General features: G+C 50.6%; 1 protein-coding gene across 1 annotated transcript in view; it reads left to right on the forward strand.

The window, feature by feature from the left end:
* The window catches only part of Megf11 (multiple EGF like domains 11), a 321,029-nt gene that overhangs the window by 233,266 nt on the left and 66,880 nt on the right, over nt 1-20,883 (forward strand). Inside the window, exons 6-7 of the mRNA XM_032910034.1 lie at nt 16,711-16,957; nt 18,470-18,590. Coding sequence (XP_032765925.1) covers nt 16,711-16,957; nt 18,470-18,590 — 368 coding nt within the window. The remainder of the gene's footprint in view (nt 1-16,710; nt 16,958-18,469; nt 18,591-20,883) is intronic.

Consider the following 20,883-nt stretch of genomic DNA (forward strand, 5'->3'; position numbering starts at 1 on the left):
GGAAGATCCAGGGAATTAACATATTGTGCTGAAGAAAGTCACCTGATTTGTCTTTTGAATACCCTTGGTTGTCCTTGGTGGTGTGTGGGGGTGGCTTTATTTTCCTAAGGTTGTCCTAAGAGTGTGGGCAGGGCTATTATTGGGGACTGAACTATGCATAAGCCTCACACTGGTAGTGACGCATGTTACCTATGCCTTCAGTATGAGGAGGTGGCCAGGGCTGGCAGAAGGGCTTGGTGTGGGCTGACCCGTGGGCCTCTCAAGTTGGCCCATTCTCTCCACACTGGCACTGTGCCCCACCCACCCTCAAGCCCTAGGCAGGACAGTGGGGTGCAGCCACTGAACCAGAAGCTGAATGTGTCTTGCAACTGAGCCAGAGAGGAGGAAGGATTAAAGCAAGCTTGCCCAGAGACTGTGGTGAGGTATGCCTGTGGGGAGGAAGGGCAAGGAGGGCCTTCGTGTGCTGGGAGACTGGAACAGCAAGCGTGGGTGCCTCTACCTCCTGAGGATACACTCAAGCACGTAGATACACTGTTCTCATCCATCCGTGTGTGCGTGTGTGCGTGTGTGCGTGTGTGTGTGTGTGTGTGTGTGTGTGTGTGTGTGTGTGTGTGTGTGTGTGTGTGGTGTGTGTGAGTGTGTGTGTGGTGTGTGTGTGTGTGTGTGTGTGTGTGTGTGTGTGTGTGTGTGTGTGTGATATGTGTGTGTGATGTGTGTGTGTGTGTGTGTGTGTGTGGTGTGTGTGTGTGTGGTGTGTGTGTGTGTGTGTGTGTGTGTGTGTGTGTGTGTGTGTGTGTGTGTGTGTGTGTGTGTGTGTGTGTGTGTGTGTGTGTGTGTGTGGTGTGTGTGTGTGTGTGTGTGTGTGTGTGTGTGTGTGGTGTGTGTGTGTGTGTGTGTGTGGTGTGTGTGTGTGTGTGTGTGTGTGTGAGTGTGTGTGGGGTGGCTGGCCAGAGACAGTGCGCACACACACGCTTCCGTTCTTAGAGACCACACAAGCTGCCAGTAGGAGCTGTCCTTGGCTCTGTCTCAGCCCCGGCCTCCTCTCTGTGCTCTAGGCTTTTGTGTACAGGTTACTTAGTGTCATTCAGAGATCTTATTCCAGGGATATAGACTGGAACAAGAAACAGAATGAAAACAGCAATTAATTTTCCTGTCAAGGATGGCAGCAGCAGCAGTAGAAGAGGGGAGGGGAGAGGAGGGAAGAGAGAGAGAGAGAGAGAGAGAGAGAGAGAGAGAGAGAGAGAGAGAGAGAGAGAGAAAAGAGACACCACAGGAGAGCATCAGGCTTAGCAAAGCAGTTCAGCAGAACACATAGACCTCACATGCACAGCCCTTTGGCTTCTGTACAGAATCTGCAGGCCTACTACAGACACACACACACATACACACACACACACATACACACACACACACACACACACACACACACACTTCTAGGCTCAGCCACATGTAGAGGAGGGGGAAGAAGTCTAGCTGCCCTCTGACCTCCCCATGCCTGACCCCTCCATCAAAAAGGAACAGAATTGAAGTGTTTGTTGGGCCTCTCCTCACCTCACTAGGCCATCATGGCTCCAGCTTTGTGGGCCATAAGAGCTCATCAGGGAACAGTGCTTGGGGATGCAGAGCACAGGAACCAAGTCCATCCTCCACTCTTAGGAGGCAGATGCCAAGGTCACATTTTGTGTTTAAATTAGTGAGTCTACCCGGGACATTCAGGGCCTAGAGGCCTATTTTCTTACCTTCCAGGCCAGTCTCCACAGCCCCATGGTGGCTCACCTCCACTTTCCAGAGAGTGGTGACAAGTGGGTACATTGTGGCTCCACGTCCTTATCCCACTGATGTCTTGCAGGAATCAGGCCTTCCTTCCTTCCTGTAGCAAACAGTGAGTCCTGAGGCTCAGGTGGACTGAAGGCTGCCATGCTGAGCCACAGGCTGGCCGGATCTTTATCACTCAAGTTCTCCAAAGTCTCAAAGCTATCCTGGTGGACAACTTCTGTTTGTTTGTGCTTTTGTTTTTCTGTTTGGGTTTTTTTGTTTGTTTGTTTCATTTTTTGACTCAAGGTCTCATGTAGTCCAGGTTAGCCTCAAACTTTCTCTATAGTTCGGCACGAACCTTAAACTTCTGCTTTCTTTGCCTCTACCTCCCAAATTCTGGGATCGCATGTATGCACACATCCATTGCACGGGGTGCAGGGATTCAAACCCAGAACCTTGTGTGTGTGAGGCAGGTATTCTCCAACTGAGCTACAGCTACAACCCCAAAGGTTTCAGTGTATCCACTTCCACTAGAGAAAACAGAGGGCTGGGAAGTGGGATGACTCTCTCAAGGTCATGCAGCTAATCAGCTCGTGAGCTGGGCTTGAGCCCAGCTATGAGCAGGTAAGTGTCTAAGCCAGGAGCAAATCTCCAGGACAACCCTTTGGACTGTCCCACACAGATACCCTTTCCCCGGCTTGGTGACACCACCCCACCACTTTCCCGCTCAGTGATGCGTCATGCCAGCATGCTCAGAGAGCCCGTGATGCCTGCTAATGTCACCAGGCACCACCTGAAAAGGTTTCCATTTCCCACAGGGAAGCCAGATGGATGGGTTTGCTGAAAACATTCTCAAGGGGGTTTCTTCATCTCCGTTTGACCCGCCACACTTAGAGCTATCTCAGATCCCCACCCCAGCAGATCAGTCCACTCCTGACTCAGTGGAGCAGAAATCATTGTGGTATTAACCATGAATAATCATCTGCATGTGTATGTGCAGATACATGGCTGCGTGCAGAAATCATTGTGGTATTAACCATGAATAATCATCTGCATGTGTATGTGCAGATACATGGCTGCGTGCAGCTGTCTTTCTCAGTCTCTCTCCATCTTACTTTTTGAGACAGAGGCTCACTGAATCTGGATCTCACCAATTTGTGAGGGTGGCTGGCCAGAGACAGTGTACTCCTGTCTCTGCCTCCTCAGGGCTAAGCCTCCAGAGTATAGGTGTTGGGATCTGAACTCAGGTCCTCATGAAACCCGTCTCCCCAGTCTCAGCACTGGAGTGTTGTTGTGGGTGTGTTTGTAAGCATTCACCCACCTGGTGAAATTACCTCAGTTTGGCAGGTCACGGAGTCTGCTGACTGTCAGGGTCAGGGTGGGAATCAGCCTCAACCTTTCTGGTTCCCATTTCCGTGTATTTCCACACAAGGATGGAAAAGAACAAAGACCAGCAGAAGGCAGAGGGGGAGACGTTCCAGGAAGGCAAGTGGTAGAAGCCCCTCTAGGGCTCTTACTGTCATTCCGATCACCAGATGTCCTGGGAATTGGAGCATTCATCTGTGTCCAGTGTTGAGGATGGGTGGGTTTGCTGTGCTGGATTCTGTGATGTGGAAAGCTCATGGTGGTGCTGGGGAGATGGCTCAGTAAAGTATTTGCTGCACAAGCATGAGGACTTGAGTTCAGTCCCCAGAACACATTTTTTTTAAAAAATAGCCAAGTGTGATGATGCACACTTGTAATCCCAGGAATGGGGAGGTAGAGACAGGTAGATCCCTGGGGCTCAATGGCTGGCCAGCCTAGCCTACTTGGTGAGTTCCAGGCCAGTGAGAGATTCTGTCTCAGAAACAAAGGTGATAGAGGTTATGGGAAAACAGCTAAGGTTGTTTTCTGGACTCACACGTATGCATACGTGCACACACAAACACTTGAACACTCACTACACTACACCTAGGCATCACTGAGTGCTTGTGGTAAGATTCAGCACCAAGGACAGTGTCATGCTGGCCTGCCGAACGAAGGTGGACCAGCCAGCCAGATGCGCTGCAGAGCTGGGATCTGGGAGCATCCTCTAAGATCAGAGTCCAACCTTCCTCCCCCACCCCCACTGCTCCCACAAAATGAAGGACCCGTCTGACTTCTGCTTGCACACCTCCAACAGGGATCTTACTACCCAAAGTCCATCCCTTCCCATTCAGGTACAGTTGGTCCTTGGACATGGCCTCTTCTGTACTTGGCCCAAAGCCCTGTTAGACTCTCAGCATCCCATAAACTAGAGTGGTGGCACACACACGAGCATCAGGAGGAAGCGAAAGACGGGAGGAGCTAGAGTTCAGGGCCATCTTTGGCTACTTAGTGATTTTTGTGGCCAGCTTGGGATATACAGAACTCTGTCTCAAAAAGAAATTGCTAAATATTTGTTACGTAAGTAGAGAAATAATATGAAAACACATTCACCATCCAGATCAAACAAATAGAGACAGTCACAGCAGTTTATGAAAAAAGACATTACAAAAATATGTCTTTTTTCTTGGGCTGGCCTCAAACTGAAAGGAATCCATCTGCCTTAGACTTCTTGGCTGCAATTACAGATGTGCACTACCACACCCAACTTAAGAAAATAGTCCTCCTCCTCTTGCTCTTGCTCCTCTCCTCCCTCTCCCACCCAGAGTTTCATGCATGCTAGGCAAGCACCCCATCATTTGAGCCACATCCCTAGTTGATCCCCCCAATTTTAGATGTAGAAAAGGAGATGGATTGTTTAGGTTTATTTTATAGATCTTTGGGCTGTTTATAGGTCTTTGTCTGCCTTCAATGCTCTTCAATTCAAGATACTGTCACCCTGGGTCCCATCTGGAAATACCAGGGGGATTGTAGCTGGGGACATTCCTCGGCTTGCCCATTGTCTACACAAGAAGTCTGAGTCATGGCCTGCATCACGCCCGGTGTTTTTATTTGTTTTAATAAGAGTCTTTCCTGGGCTGAGCGCTGTTGGGTGCCCAGCTAGAACTGCAGTAGTAACTGCCTTGAGATCCCTGGATCGCACCCGCTAGGCACGGCTTGATGCACGGGATCATTAGGCATCAGAAGCTCAACTCCCCACCAAGGCGGTTCAGACAAGGAAACCCGAGAGCAGCCACTATTCATCAACCCTTTCAGGCTGCATTCACGCCCGCCCACCCTGCTGTTCAGTTAGCTGCCAATTAGGCTCCCAGGCTTCCCTGTCCCCTGACTCTAGACAGGAGAGGACTGGGGAGCTCTTAGCTCAGGTTCAAAGGCATCTGGCTATGTGCTTGAGTTTGTCCTGGTTCCCTTCTTAGAGACCTGCATCCCTTTGAAAGTGAAATGCTTTAAGACTAAAAGAAAACCCCATATAGTAGAGAGGCTTCTCCCCACCAACATGCATCTGGTTTAAACAGCCACTTCTGGTAGCCTCAGGCCATTCCGGGGCAGCCTCACACTTTAGGTGGGCTAACCTCCTACTTAGCTCTCCTGGGGACCCAGCTGCTAGGCACAGCAGCAAAGAAGGAAAGAGAGGAAGGAGAGGAAGATGCAGAGCCACCATGCACAGCCTTTAGGCTCCTTCTTGCGTGAGTTATTTGAACATACTTTCCCATCCCCATACCTCAGCACTAAACCTAAAGATGTCAACCCTTCCTGGGCCCCCTCCTTCCTGCCCACCAGGCCCAAAGCCATGCCTCTGACTGCCCCACCTCCCACCCAGTGCTATGTGACCTTTACCTCCTCTGTTCCTTGATGTGTGGTGTGACTGAGCTTTGTCTTGTGCCTTATGTCTCCCTGAGACCAGAACTCAGGGCAGAAGCTACTTCACCTTTTCTGAGCTCCGGCTCCTCTACCCATTTCTCGTGTAGTTTTCAATGAATTATTCATTGAGTTATCGAGCCCCTAATACATGCCAGACAACATGTCAGGGACTGTGTGCACAGTGAAGAACAAGACAGCCCTGTTCCCTTCAGCAGGTGGTCCTGGCTCTAAACCACACAGCACTCACTTGCACACATACCCGGGGCTCCCTACAGGCACAAGGCCAGACCCCAGGGTGAACGTAGGAGTGAATGCTTGTCCCCAACAGCCTCTAGTGCAGGGCAGGCCCAGAGGACCATCACGGGCTAAAAGTCTGAATTCCTTGTCCGCAGAAGGGGCAGCGTTCTTTACCCATCCTAACCACAGAGGTCAGCTCCAGATGTGCTCCCCACTTCCCACTTACGCATCTGCTTCCCTTCCCCTCCCATGCTTCCTAGAATCACTCTTAGAGTGTTTCTGAAGATCCCATTCTGGGACATCCAAAGCCGGGACTGGGAACCACCGAGGCCTATGTAATACCTATCAGGCAAAGCAAATATCGATAGGGATGATGAGTTAGAGTCAACTGGGAATGGGAGGGTTCCAGACTTCTGTGAGGAGGGGGGAGGGGGAGGGGGAGGGAGAAGAATTTACTCTGAACTTTAGCATACAGGACTTTGTGGAGATAGGTGGAGTCTTCAGGGGATACTCAGGCTGGGGAGGTGACTGAAGGATGATCAGAAGTTCACGGTTATCGTCATCTACATAGTGGGTTAGAGACCAGTCTGGCTACATGAGACCTTATCTTTAAAAAGAGAGGGGGTAAAAGGCCTCCGCTTGGTACCAAGCCTAGTGACCTGTCCCAGGACCAAATGGTAAATGGAGAGAAATGACTTCCAAAAGTTGTCCTCTGACCTCCACACATACACTATGGCATAAGCGTATCCCCATAGACACACATGCACACACAGCAAATAAAACAGTTTTTAAAAGGGAAGGTATCCAAGGAAGTAGCTCATGAGCAGAGCCCTGAATGAAGCCCACGGCGAGCTATTGCTCATGCCACCCCACTCTGTCCCTCGTGTCCACACTTCACACTTGTTTGATATCTTCTTAAGTGACTGAGCAGACACTGAGCTCACCGGACCTCATAGTGCTACCTACGGCAGACGTGTCTTCCTGGCCTTGTCCTCAGAAAGTCTCAGTACTTGTGACAGTAGCTCACAGCTGACAGAAAGCCATTTGTCATTCATCCTCTGCCTCCTCTATGGCAGTGACAGATCTTTGACTGGCAGGCAAAGCTGGGAGCTGCTTTCCAAGTCCTCTCTCACTTGGAGACAAATGGACCAGGATGTAAATGACAAGACGGAGTTGAGAAGGCTCCAATACAAGAAGAGAGTGGTTTCCCATTGGGAAGTGACCGATGCCAAACAGCCCTAGCTAGAAATGATCCCCGGGAAGTGACAGAATACGCTGGGTCTGATGACATGGCTGTCTACCCTCCCTGGCTGTAGCTCAGTGTTTCCACCTGAGCAATAGGAACACCTTTCTCTGCTTGGCGATCTATGAGCACAGGACAAAGTCAGGAGTACTCACTAGTGGGGCAGTAAAGTGGCTTGGCAGAGCAAAGCACTTGCAGCAGGAACTTGACACCCTGAGCCTTTGAAGGAGACAGCAAACGCCCAGACTGGTTTTCAGACCTTCATACACCACACGCTCGACACACGCCACCACGCACAAGGCACTACCCCTCCCTTTAAAAAACGTAGAATTTGTGAAATGAACCATGATATTCCATAGCGAAGCCTCCTGATTCAGTTAAAGCCAGCTGTGCACACAGTCTGGAGAACGGCTGTATGAATGAGGCAGCCTCCCCTGGTTGTAATCATTTGGAAATCTCATTGGTACTTGCAGTTCAGTGGCACCGTGAGAGACATTCAGTGCACAAGTGTCTGCTCTGAGAGTCAAAGCCGTGCTCCCCATTCCCACTGACTTGGTGTCGCTCTTCCCAGCCTGTTCTTTGTGGAGTTGGGTTTGCGGCACCAGACAGGCACGTCCTTGAAGGCAGAGACCTTGATCCACCTTAACTGCCTCTCTAGGAGCACCCACGGCAGGGCTGGGTCCCAGGACACTTCTCAGAGAGAGTGGGGTAGAAAAACTTCCTCCGCCCCAGCAGAAATCGCTCAGTAAGACTGGTGGAAGGACTTGAGGAAACTGAGCATAGACCTTTAAAGGCAGAGGCTGGTTCACCACACACACTTTCCTTTCATTCTTCATCGCTGTGTGAGGTCCGACAGCACACAGCAGTTCTGGGAACGTGGAACCGGGCATATGGAAACACGACAGGCCTGGACCCACGCCCACAACACCTCAGACTCTGTGGGCCCAGCGTGACATATGCTCGCATGGGTTGATCCTGCTTTTTGTGATAAGGGACCTGGAAGGCTTAAAGCCTTCCCTGTGGCAGAACCACAGAGATGTCACTCAAGGGTCCTCTGGGAGAAGAACATGGTGTGGTTGGTGGCAGTGTCCTAGGGCTCAGTCCCTGTGGGGTACATGTTTGACTGTCATAGAAACACCCTGTGCCCTTTACCTGTTTCTTGTGAATACCAGATCCTCTATGGGGTCTCACTCTGGGGACTGTCACCAAGTTCTCTGATGTGAGTGTGTGTGTGTGTGTGTGTGTGTGTGTGTGTGTGTGCGTGTGTGTGTGTGTGTGTCCTAGCCTGAGTTTGCCTCCCGGAACCATGAAAGGCAGTGTGGGCCGGGAAGGGCAAGGGGTCTGCAGCTCCTTTGAAGACTTCCAAAGAGGAAATCCCTTTGTGCACCGCATGATCTCTGAGGCTCTCCAGGCAAATTGGGAAGATGAATCAGCTTGTGGGGGCCCCGTAGCTTCAAAGGCAGTGTGAGGTGGTGGATCAAGCTGCTAGAACTGTTCTCATTAAAGCTGGGGGTGGTGGGAGCTCCCAGCAGAGCTGAGGACTAGACCCACAGCCTGGGGCTCTGAGGGATAGCCTGCAGCCTTTGGCCCTGAGGGCTAGCCTACAGCCTTAGATCCTGTGGGGAGCCCACAGCCCGCCTCTCCTCCTTGTGGACCCCATTGCTTGGAGGGTGAAACAGAAATGACTCAGAAGCTGGAGTCGCCACAGGACACACCCCTCCTGCAGGCTGGGGTCTGGCTGGCATTATAGAGTAGCAGAAGGTTGATAGGGGCGCAGTAGGAGTCACAGCAGCTGTTGCACCCCTGGTCAGCACAGCCACTGGCCAGAGCCCTACAGTTCCACATTCCTCAGCCTCTTGTTTGCCTGGTCCCTTCTCTAGGGATCATAAACACAGGGAGAGAGCAAGGATATAGGTTTTCCAGTGCCCCTCCTTGGGAGACAAGCCAGAGACCATGAGCGCCCCTGAAGGGGTGTGTGGGTGTGAGCACTGTACGCATGTGCACTGTACATACTGTAGCTTCCTTTCTCTGCAGAGGGACCTGCCATCCTGAAGGCTGTGGCTTCTGCCAGGGATTGTATCTGCAAGGACCTGAGTCCAGGTTCCTTCCCATCCCTGCCCTGTGACACTGTGACACTCCTACATTCAGAACAGTCCCTGCTAAAGAAGCAAAGTCCCCTATTAAGTCAGTTCAGTTGATAAGTTTGACTTTCACCCCGCTGCCACCTGACCTCCTAACAAGGCTTGTAAAGTGTCACACCCATGGGTCAACCCACACCTCACCTGCTGATGACCTCCAGTGTTAACAGACAGTGGATGAATTAATTAGTGCCTGAGGATGCCACACGGGCACACACAGGCACAGACACTCAGGACTGTGCAATCCAGACTTTTTTGTTCTTTTTTTTTCTTTGGAGGGGGCAGGTATGGAGGCTAAAGGTCAATATCCAGTGTCTTCCTCAATCTCCCTTCACATTTTTATTTTGATTATCTTGTATGTGTGCATGTGTGGCCACAGTATGTGCATGACTTCGGAGGATGACTTGCCAGAACTTGCCAGACTGGTTTCCTCCTTCCACCATGGGAGCCCCAGGGATTGAGCTCAGGTTGTCAGACATGAAGGCAGGTGTCTTCACCTGCTGAGTTATCTTACCAGCCTTCCATCTTTGGTCTCTGGACTATTTCTAACTATTTTGGCTAAACGGGCTAGCTAGAGAGCCCCTTGGATCTGCTTGTCTCTGCCCTTCCAGCACTGGAGTTGTAGGCATGCACTACTATGCCCAGCCTTTTAGGTGGGTGCTGGGTCCTCATATTTGAACAACAAGCACTTTATTCACAGAGCCATTTCCTTGGCCTCTCAATCAGTTTTTATTATTATTTTTTTAAAAAAAAAAAAACTTTTTATGTAGTGCTGGAGAGAGATCCCAGGAATTTACATACCAAAGTACATTCCAGTGCAGCCTCCCAGCCTTGTGCATAACGTCCAGTGCAGTGCCACATTGTCATGGTAATGACATCTGGAAGCCCAGGCCTCATCCTGGCTCAAGTCACCCACCTGGAGGGATGGAAGGACGCCAGCTCCAGCAAAGCCACACTGCCCACCACTGCCTCCTGACATGCTGCGTTTGAAATGGACATGTCTGGCTCTGCTCTCTCCTGCCTCATCCCTGCCTTGTACCCCAGCTCCAGGACCTCTTAGTTCCCCCACAAGTATACAGCAGGTATAGCTATTACCCGAGTCTGGCCCAGAACTCGCTGCCTCTCCACTGTGGGGGTCAGCAATACCCTTCATTTCCTTGCCTGTTTCTCAAGCTTATAAATGGTATTTTTTTCATGTTATTTAACAACTCTACTAGTTATTAATATGACCTGGCCAGCCCCCAATAATCGAGGCAGAGTCCTGTGGATATTTTTAAATCAGCTTTAGCACAATTACTGGGAGATACACCCCTCATCTATTTTTCTATATGTTAGACTGTTAATTCCCCAGCTGTGCTCCCCAAGCTGTTGAGTCTTGCCCAGGTTAGGGTTATTTCTGCTCTACCAGTCTGCCTTCAGGGGGCATTTCTCCTGGTCCAGCACGTCTAATGGAGACCTCCTGTTTTCTCCTTCTTCTTTCTGTCTTTCTCCTCTTCCTCTCCTTGTGGCCCCTAACTGTGATTCCCGGGCCCCATAACTGAAAACCCCCTCTATTCTCCCCAGTAACTGGCTGTAACCACTTTTATTTAACCAATAGCTTTAAATTGTGGAGAGAGGTTTACACAACAAAAGCTGGCATATGTGAGAATCTGCTGTAAGGGGCAACCAGATCTTGGGGTTCGGAATTTAGCATTTGTATACACAGCACCAGACCAACCCCCAACACAAGCTGTCCGGACTTCTCAGGACTTAGCACACAGTGCAGACCCAGCTTGATGCGTAAATTCATGAGCCTCTTCTCTCCCAAAAACTGGTGTGCTGGGGTCGAAGGGGCCTGGGTGGATACAGCAGACCAGTCTCAAGCTCTAGACCTTTATTTTGTGGCCACTGGGGAGTCCTGCCACATCAGGAGGTAGAGGGACATGGAGGCACAGTCCTCACTAGTCATGGCTGCAGGGAGCATAGGTCCCCACTGGAGGTTAAGGGAGCACCAGAGAGTAGCCAATGCAATGAATAGACTACTAAAAGCTAATGGTTCATCAGTATAATCCCATGCTCTGAGTGTCCGTCAAGATTGGGACAGTGTCTGGAGAGTCGTTTGAATCTACAGTACTCGGGTCTGTGAAGATCTGATTACAACCATCTAAGTGGAGAGAGGAGAGTTGAGCACTGAGTCCTCTCAGATCCCAGGAGCCTCGTGCCCCACCCCACCCCCATCCATTTCTCCAATGAGTCCAGTTAGCATCACAAGGTGAAAATGGAAGAAGACCAGCGCTTGGCCTGCTCCACTTTCTGGATGAGAACCCCCTTGGCATTTGGACATTAGGACAAGCCAGTGTGACTGGATCTTGAAAACACTGTGTTAAGTGAAATAAGTCAGACACAAACGTCTGCTCCCACATGATTTCACCCTTACAAATGACTGCAGTTGGCGAACGCAGGAAGATTGAGGTTTGCTAATGGCCAAGGACAGGAAGTCATTGCGATCGGTTGCAGAGTGTCCCTGGAGGCCGCTGAAAGGTTTGGAAATGATAGCGTTAGCGCTAACACAAGTGATGAGTGCTATCAGGCTGTGTACATACGTGACTAATATGGGAATTTTATGCCACATAATACAATAGAAAAATATTAATAATACATTACCTGAAGAGAATAAAGTGATGGGAAACAGTGCCAGCCATGGAAATCCCGGGGCCACTGTTTATACATAAACTAACCTCTAAGCACCGCACTGTTGGGAAGTGACCCTGGCTGGCTTCAAACTTACTGTGTAGCTGAGGATGACCTTGAACTTCTGACACTCCTGCTTCTACCGTCCGGGTGCTGGGATTACAGGTGTAGGCCAGCATGCCTGTTTATGCGTGCACTCCAGCGACTAAGCTACAGCCTTAATTGTTATCTCTGTGGACGACTAACCTGAGCGGATCAAGCCCAGGCCAGCTGCCAGCATCCTACATCCCCCTGCACTGACACCAGGCCTTACCCAGCAGGGGTCAGCAGCCCAGACGCCCAGTCACTTCGTAGCTACATGACCTGGGAATAAGTTATTTAGCTTCTCTGAGCCTCTCTTCCTTGCTGAAAAATGGGGACAGTAATAGCACCCATGACCCTAAGTGTGAACGTTAACTCGGTGTCTGAAACACACAGCCTGGCTGCCCAGTAACTGCTCCGTCCAATGTGGCTACAAACGAAGAAGCCAGCCTGTCGCTGTGGAGGAGAGCTGTGAAACCGCTCTCTGTTGTGAGGACCCAAAGTCCACAAGGCTGCATCCGGGAGTCTGAAGGGGTCAGGTGAGAGGGGGCTGAGCTGCCGACCGTGTATGTCCCGGCGTCCCTTAGGCCCTGGGTAGCTGCTCAGAGAAGCTGAAAAATCCGCAGAAACCAAATATAATTAAAGAACAGAGTCCATGACAGGGTGAAGGAAATAAAAATAAAAATAAAAAATAATAAATTAAAAAAAGTCGTCTATGTGAGGGCTTGACACGGCCTGGCCAAATTAGACAAAGTGCTTGGCCCCACGGAGGAGCGCCAGGCCCCTGTAATTGCGGGCTGATCTCTCTACTACTTGCCTTCAGCAGAGTAGATAATTAACTCTCCCGGCTCCGTCTCATTTCCCTGTCTCACTGGGGAATAGGGAGTTTTTAAGTGAATTTTTCAGATAGCTAAAGTTGATCCCTGTGGTCCCTAACATTTTTTCCCCGTTGAGTCACTCTCTGGGGAGAAATTTCTCTGCAATGAGCAACAAACTTCCTCGCTTCCCTGGTCAGAACTGTTTAACTTAGCTCAGCCTTCTCCTGCTGGGTCAGATACCAGCGGCTGTGTGTCCATCCTTCGATAGCTGCAGGTAGCTGTACTTTCTTAGTCTCTGTGTTTGCTATTTTGTTCCATGTTTTCCTGCTTGGACACAAAGCTGTTGGGCTGTGTGTGTGTGTGTGTGTGTGTGTGTGTGTGTGTGTGTGTGTGTGTGTGTGCATGTGTAGTGCCACAGTGTGTGTATGGAAATCAGAGGACAACTTTCTAGAATCTGTTCTCTCCTTATACCACTTAGGTCCTGGGGACCGAACTGCATTCTTCAGTCTTGGTGGATAGTCTCTTACTGAATCTTAAGTTAAGTTGGCTGGCCAGAGAGATTTTGAGTTCTTTCTGTCTCTGCCCCACAATACCAAGGTTGCATACTTGGCCATTATATGGGTGCTGGGGATTTGAACTCAGGTCCTTCTGCTTTTACAGCAAGTGCTCTTAACCACTGAGCCATCCCCTTAGCTCTTCCTTATGGTTTCAGGGGCTTCATAACACTGAGACACAAATATAGGCTTGTTTACATGCACATCTGTTTGTAGTGTGAGGAACCAGAGTTATATCCTCATGACTTCTACAATGTCCTAAGCCACCTTTATTCTAGCACTGTCACCGCGTGCTGAATTCTGTGACTCTGTGTCAGCCACACCCCATGATAAACCATTTATCTCCAGAGAGGGCAAGTTACTCTTGCATGGTGTATGAACTTTCCTGGAGAGACATGAACAAACATCTACTTACCTGAGATGGGGCATCAGAGTAACAGAATCCAGAAATGGAACAAAGTAACAATGTCACCCAAGTGCAACTTGACCAAACTGTGAGTTCAATGGGCTTACTTTCAGAACAGGAATGAGGGGTCACTGACAGGAATTAGGAGGGCCACATCACTAAAAAAGTTTCACCTTTACTTGCATGGATGACAACTTCCTCATAGCTACAGAGACGGAGTCTCTCCTTCATTTAACCCATGCTACCCCCTGTACACTCAAAACCCCCAGCATCTGGGGCAGAAGTACACACAGCTAGGAGGGAGATGTAGGACAGAGAAACTCTCATCACACAGGCCTGATCTTGATGGGTCCCTGCAAGTGCTCACAGCAGCTTGCTGAAGGGCAGTGTCTGTCACACTCGGAGAACAGTGTTCCACACCGCGTCACCCCCAGGCACTTGGGAGATACCAAGTAGACAAGTGAGGGATGGAAATAGCTAAGTAAAGCTCCACAACCCTGCGACAACGTTCTGTCTCCTTATCCAGGGCACTATTCTGCTACATTCTGCTTTGAGGCTGTTCCATAGAGAATGGAGGTCACTGCTAGACACCGCAGGTCACACCCACAATCCTAGCACTTTGGAGGCTGAGTAAGTGTTTGAGGCCAACTTGAACTGCATAGCGAAATCCATTCTCAATGTAAAAAAGAAGAAGAAATTAGGGAAGTATGGATAAATACTTGAAATGCAAACTGTCGCTAGATGCCCCGTGGGACGTGAAGGGAGGCTACGAGCTTCAGACTTCGTTTCCTATAGAGTAACTGTGGCCCCAAAAGCAATTGCTTCTCTAGATCCTGAGGCTGCTCACAGAGTGAGGGGAGAGGAAGCAGCCAGCTCTGAGCTATCACTCATCTGCTTTGCAGCCACCTCCAAGCCTCCCATCCTGGAATATTCCCCAGAGAGTGTCCCATGTACCTGAGCAATGACCTGGAATCAGAATGCTTGGGCTGCTCTGCCACAATCATGTGACTTCCGTGACCCTCTGTCTCGACGTCTGTAAAGTAGAGAAGAAAGGGAAACCTGTGAGGGTTAAATACTGTTCCTGCATCTGAGACTTCGGGATGGGGCCTGGCACATGGGGAGATTTAAACAGCACTGTCATTGTCATAATGGAATCGTAGCACATACACATTGAGTGCTAACTACACGTGCTTGGCAATAAAGACAGAGGGGGGAGGGGTACGCTCACTGGTTAAAGCACTTGTCTAGATCCCCAGAACTTATGTAAACGCCTGTGGGGGTGTGGAGGCTGCATGTACTTCCAGCTTTAGAAAGTAGAGACAGGGATCCCCAGAATAAGCTGTCAGGGGAGACTAACCACATCCACAAGCTCTGGGTTTGGCTGAAAGACCCTGTCTCACTAAATAAGAGGGATAGTGATTGAAGAAGATTCCTGACATCACCTTGAGCCTCCTCGAGCATGTGTCCATACATGCACACATGCACACATGCACACATGCATATGTACACATTCCAAAATGGGAAAGAGAAAGAGTGTGCATGCACATGATGGATAATTCTGTCAGACTTCTCATTCCCTGGGAAGGTTTCCTGGAAAGAGAGTAGGCTAAGGGATGCTACACTGCTCCCCCACCCTCCAGTTTCTCTGTCCTTTGAGTGCGGGAGGAGCCTGTTGCTCTTCGTGGACTGGGAAACCGAAGGTGATGTCCACTCATAGTTTGGCAGCCCAGTCCAGATGTATCAAGGCACAGATGAATAAGCCAAGATGAGGGGGTAGGGATCAGAGAGGCAGTGGTCCTGTCTACTGCAGGATAGATGAAGGCTTCTGGATAGTTAACCAACCAGCCATCAGGAGAGACTTATGCGACCCTGGCAAAGTTGGTGGAGCCCCATGGTGTTCGCAGGGCAAGCCGATCTCTGCCTTCTTGTGCCTGCTCAGCACCGGAGTGCTATTGTGTCTCTGCCCATCCTAAGGATGCTTTCCCATACCACTCGCCTGACCCTTTCCTCCCAGTGTCTAAATCCTAGAGAGCTGGGGTGCAAAGATCAGCTGACCATCTGTGTCCATAGACAGTGGAGCCGCCCTCCCCCCAGTCTAGCTTGCCCAGGGCTGAGGTGCTCTCTGCAACAGAGGACTTTTGGTGCTGGAAGCAAGACAGATGGTCCTCTGGCAGGCAGACAAGCGAGCCATCCTTCACTGCCCACTTGCAATGAGGAGCCCTCACCTGACTGCCTTAACTGGAAGCAATCTTTCTTGCCTTCGAAATTCTAGAACAGTATTTGTGCCTGTCAGTAACTAAACTCCACTCCCACTCAAAATTCCCAGTGTTTGGGGGACATCTTATTTTTGTTGCGCCCTGAATGCACCAAGAAGGTCAAAGTAGGAGGTGACAGCAGGCTGGGTAACTTTCCTGAGGTTCTGGGCCACTCTGTCCCTTTCCATGGCTTAGAATGCAGGTTTCCAGAAAGCCATCAGTCTTGAAAACATTTAATTACAGGAAGGGATCTCCTAGGCTGTCTGTCACCTCCCAAGGATACATTTCTTTTTTTTTTTTTTTTTTTTTTTTCCCTCTGCTCTTTCTGAAGGAGCTTGGGCAGTGAGGAAATTGAATTGAAAAAGCAAGTAGGGGGCTGAAGATATTCCTGGAAGGGGGAAGGAGGGAAGGGAGAGCCAGGGGGACAGAGTCACAGAGCAAGGTGGAAGAATGGTGAGAAAAGGTCCAGCTGAGAGGATTAACGACAGCCCAACCAAAGAGAGCTTCCCAGAGACAGAAGCAGGCAGCAAGCTGTGACCGGGTTTGCATTGGAGGAGGGGTGCGGTGGCATCGATCCAGCGCGCGATGGGCTGGAAGGCCTTTGAGGCTACGCCTTCTTCAGCTCCTGGGAACACTTGATGGCCTGGTGGAGCCTGATAGAAGTCTCCAGATGCCAAGGATTCCATCCAGACTCCTAACAGCTTGGTCTCCAGGGGCCGAGGAGATGGTAAGGTCAAGTTGACCCTCATCCTAAGGAAAGCTCTGACCCAGCGTGTCCTTCCTTGCAGGCTGTGACAGCGAGCACTGGGGTCCCCACTGCAGCAACCGGTGTCAGTGTCAGAACGGCGCCTTGTGCAACCCTATCACCGGCGCCTGCGTATGCGCCCCCGGCTTCCGAGGCTGGCGCTGTGAGGAACTCTGCGCGCCCGGTACTCACGGCAAGGGCTGCCAGCTGCTCTGTCAGTGCCACCACGGCGCTAGCTGCGACCCGCGCACTGGCGAGTGCCTCTGTGCACCAGGCTACACCGGCGTTTAGTGAGTAGAGAGGGAGTGGCCTGGGGTGGGGCCAGGGCGAGGTCTGGACTCCTGGGATGGGGAAAGAAGGGACGGGGCAGAGCCAGGAGACAATGCCGGATGCCAGGCTAAGGGCCTGGAGAGCGTGGTCTAAATGATCCTGGCTTGTAGCTGGACAGGGCTGGGGCAACTTCTTAGCACCCTAGTGGGCAGGAAGAGCAGAATGTCCTGGTTGTGACATAAGCCCTCTGACCTCAAGTGCAGCAGTTTCTTTAAGTACCCAGGCCTTACCCACACAAGTCTCAGATCCAAACCCATAAGTACCCGGTCCTACTGGAGACAAGTCACATGGCCCGAAAGGCCCTTCCTACTTAGGGGACACAAGTGAGTTTGGCCTCCTCTTTAGATCTTGTAGTGTGCCTACTTGCCCCATTCTAATTGAAACATCTGAGCTGTAGGGCTGGTATGAGCCCATCTGATGTATCATGTGCAGAGTGGCTGCTCACTTCTGTGCCCTGGGGAAGCCATACTGATAGGGATTCCCCAGGACAGTTTAATTGACATTGGCAGAGAGACTGGTGTCCTTCCAGTCTAGCTGAGGCTCTACAGATTCTCTTAGATCACAAGCAGAAGCCAAGGATGCTGACCACAAGACATCCCAGATTGACAGCCTCTCCTGCCCCAGTGTCTGATCAGCTCCCAGGAAGCCATGGTCATTGGAGTGAGACTCAAGGCAATGACTCAGACCTTCCCTATGCTCCCACAGAAGTTGGTCTCCACACATGGCAGCTGGAGCTCTTCAGAGCCTAGGAAAGACGATCCTTGGAGTTTCCAGCTTCTCTCTTTGAAAACAGGCAGGTTTTCAGAGGCTGGAGAAAGGGCTCAGCAGTTAAGAGCACTGGCTACCCTTCCAGGGTTCCTGAGTTCAATTCCCAGCAACCACAGGGCAGCTCACAACCATCCTATAACAGGATCTGATGTCCTCTTCCGACATCTGTAGGTATATATGCAGAGAGAGCACTCATACACATAAAATACATAAATAAAAAAATCTTTAAAAGAGAGGAGAAATAGGCAAGATTTAAAAAGCCAAATCCATGGCCACATCTTAGCTCCGTTGCTCGTGCTTTTTCACCCATCTGGCGTGCCCTTCCACCCTCTCCGTGCAATCGGCTTCGCCTTCAAGGCCTAAGTAAACCATCTTCTTCCTCGGGAAGTCTCTTTGGCCTCCTCCCCAGAACCTTCAAGTGCTGGCCCAAGTGCCCTACAATTCAATACATTATATCTGTCTCCCCCTACTGGCGGGGATCAGAACATCCATGCTTAAGATGGTGGGGAGGGGCTTCAGACTCTCAAGTCCGCAGGTGGGCTGATTGCTGACGTCATCCACACCTGTGGTGGGGGAGGAGCCTGGGCTGAGACTGTTCTCGAGACTGGGCTCACTAGGGCATCCTGCGGCATTGGGACTGAGCACTAAGGGCGCTATTGGGAATTCTGCTGTATGACGCGCTCTTCCTCTTCCTCTGGCTGCAGCTGTGAGGAGCTGTGCCCCCCTGGGAGCCATGGAGCTCACTGTGAGCTACGCTGCCCCTGCCAGAACGGAGGCACCTGCCACCACATCACTGGCGAGTGTGCCTGTCCTCCAGGCTGGACGGTAGGTGGGCCCTCAAGGTCTAGGTGGGCACCATAAGAGGTTTTGGCACCGAAAGACTAAATTCCTCTCTCTACCCGTTTACAGTCATAATCCATCAGGAGACACTAGCAGTGAAGAGTTCCAGGTCTAGGGTCTGTGTTTCTAAACACAGTGGTCTCTCACAGGCAAAGTATTTTCCTCTTGTAATTAGCAATGACTAGTGCTGCACACGTAGCTCAGTTGGTAGGATGCATGCCTAAGATGCATGGATGCCTGGGTTTGATCCCTAACACCTCAGAAAGCCAGGCAAGGTAGCCCAAACCTATGATTCCATCATTTGGGAGGTAGAGGCAGGAGGATCAAAAGTTTGAGGTTATCCTCAGCTATATAACAAATTCAAGGCTATTCTGGGCTACATGAGACACTGTCTGAAAAAGAATGTTTTTAATTAAAAAAAAATGATTAGCTCTGGGTTTGGGTCCGGGTACCCAAAGGAGCTTCAGGTGTGACAGAAGGATTGGGAAAGAGGAGCCGCAGCGGCGTCTGCTCATCTGGGTTTGTGAACTGTTACCCTACCTCACATATTCATGCTGACCCTGTGGCTCTAGAATCTGTTATATTCCAAGTGCTCCAGGCGCTTCTGCTGCAGCCTCTCCCATCACAGGTCTCTCCAGTCCAGGAACCCCTACTAAAGGAAAGAAGGCAGAGATAGCCTCGCCCATGGAGGCCTACCTTCAGGTGACCGGTCAGATGTACCACCACCTAACCTCCCTGACTCTGGTCTCAGCTTCCCCACATATAAAAATGACTTGCCTTCAGTGAGCCTTGCTTGGGCTGGCTGTCATGGTAGGGGAAGTCCTCAGGCGAGGCTGAGTAGCCAAGGTGCTTGGCAAACACCAAAGCCTTTTATGCCTGCTTGATATATACCCCGAATGTCACAGCCTAATCACAGCCTGCTCTCATTGGCCACCTTTCCCTACTAGCACCTCCCTATAGACCCAGGGCCCTGAAAGGCTGCCAGGCCTGGAGGCTGCCCCTCCCCACTGTGGACCCTGTAACATGCCCCACTTCTAGGAGAGCCTCAGCCCAGTTGCCTCCCGAGGGCCTTAGACAGGGCTGCTGAGCAGAGCAAGATATTTCAGGAGGCTTTTGACACCAGGCCCCCAAGGGCAGCCAGGAAGTATACCTGCAGGCCCACGGTGCTTCTAGACAGGGAGAGACCTTAGGAATCCAGTGTGACCAAATATGGCTACCTACTGGAGTCAATGAGGAGTCAAGAGGTCACACTGGAGTCTCTGGAATGCCATCTTTAATAAGCTCCCCTGGTGACTCTGAGGAAAGAAGTGTGCGGACACAGCCTCCCTTAGATATATTGATCAAGAGCAAGGGGCTGCCTTCTGTGTTCCATAGAACCCTTAAGCTCCTTGGGGTGGGTGGGGAAGGAAGCGTCAACTTTGGGACTCAGGCTCCTACAGCCCCATCTGAATAAACTCTCAGTATTGACATTCTAGGTAATAGGTCCTAGAAACAAAACCAGTCACAGCTTGAGGAGTCTAACACCATGGTCTGGCAGTAAATGTCATTTCTTGAGAACAGGGAAGGATAGGCCATAGGCCACAGTGTAGGTTAGGAGTGAGGTGGAGTTAGAACCTGGATCTCAACCCCAGAACCACCCGACCCATGCTCTCAGTCTCTCTCCATCTCTCTCCATCTCTCTCCCTTCCTCTCTCCCTTCCTCCTTCTGGCTCTCTTTTTCTCTTTCCTCTTTACTCTCTCTCCTTCCACTCCCTGTCTTTGTTTCTTTCTTTTTCCTCTCCATCACTTTCTTTCCTTTCTCTTCCTCTTCCCTCTGTCCCTCTTCTCTCCACCCCTGTCCCCACTCCTCTGAGAGGACCGAGGGATGAGATCACCTCTCATCTGCCCACTCCCCCCCCAACCCCCTACCCCTCCTACTCCCTGCTCTGACCTGCTTTTGAAAAAGTCTCTATCCCCAGTCAGGTTCCAGGTATCCAGTGCCCACAGGCAGGGCTCAAGGAACCTCATCAGTGGGGAGGGAACCCTGAACCTGAGAGGCGTCTTCTGAGATGCTCCTCTGGGCCGCTGGACTTCAGGGGTGGGAGAAGGAGAAAGCTAACCCTTAGCAGTGGCTTTCTTCCTAACATACTTTTTTCAGGTGACAAGAGCCTGTCTGTAGGAAGCTTTGGTGCTGAGGACTTTGTTTTAAATTTTATGACAGACAATCACATTTCTATTTTTGACATAGCATTGAACTTGCAGATTTGCATGAATTATTAATACCCCAATGCATACCAAG

This window comes from Rattus rattus, chromosome 8 (genome assembly GCF_011064425.1).
Source record: "Rattus rattus isolate New Zealand chromosome 8, Rrattus_CSIRO_v1, whole genome shotgun sequence".
Lineage (NCBI taxonomy): Eukaryota > Metazoa > Chordata > Mammalia > Rodentia > Muridae > Rattus > Rattus rattus.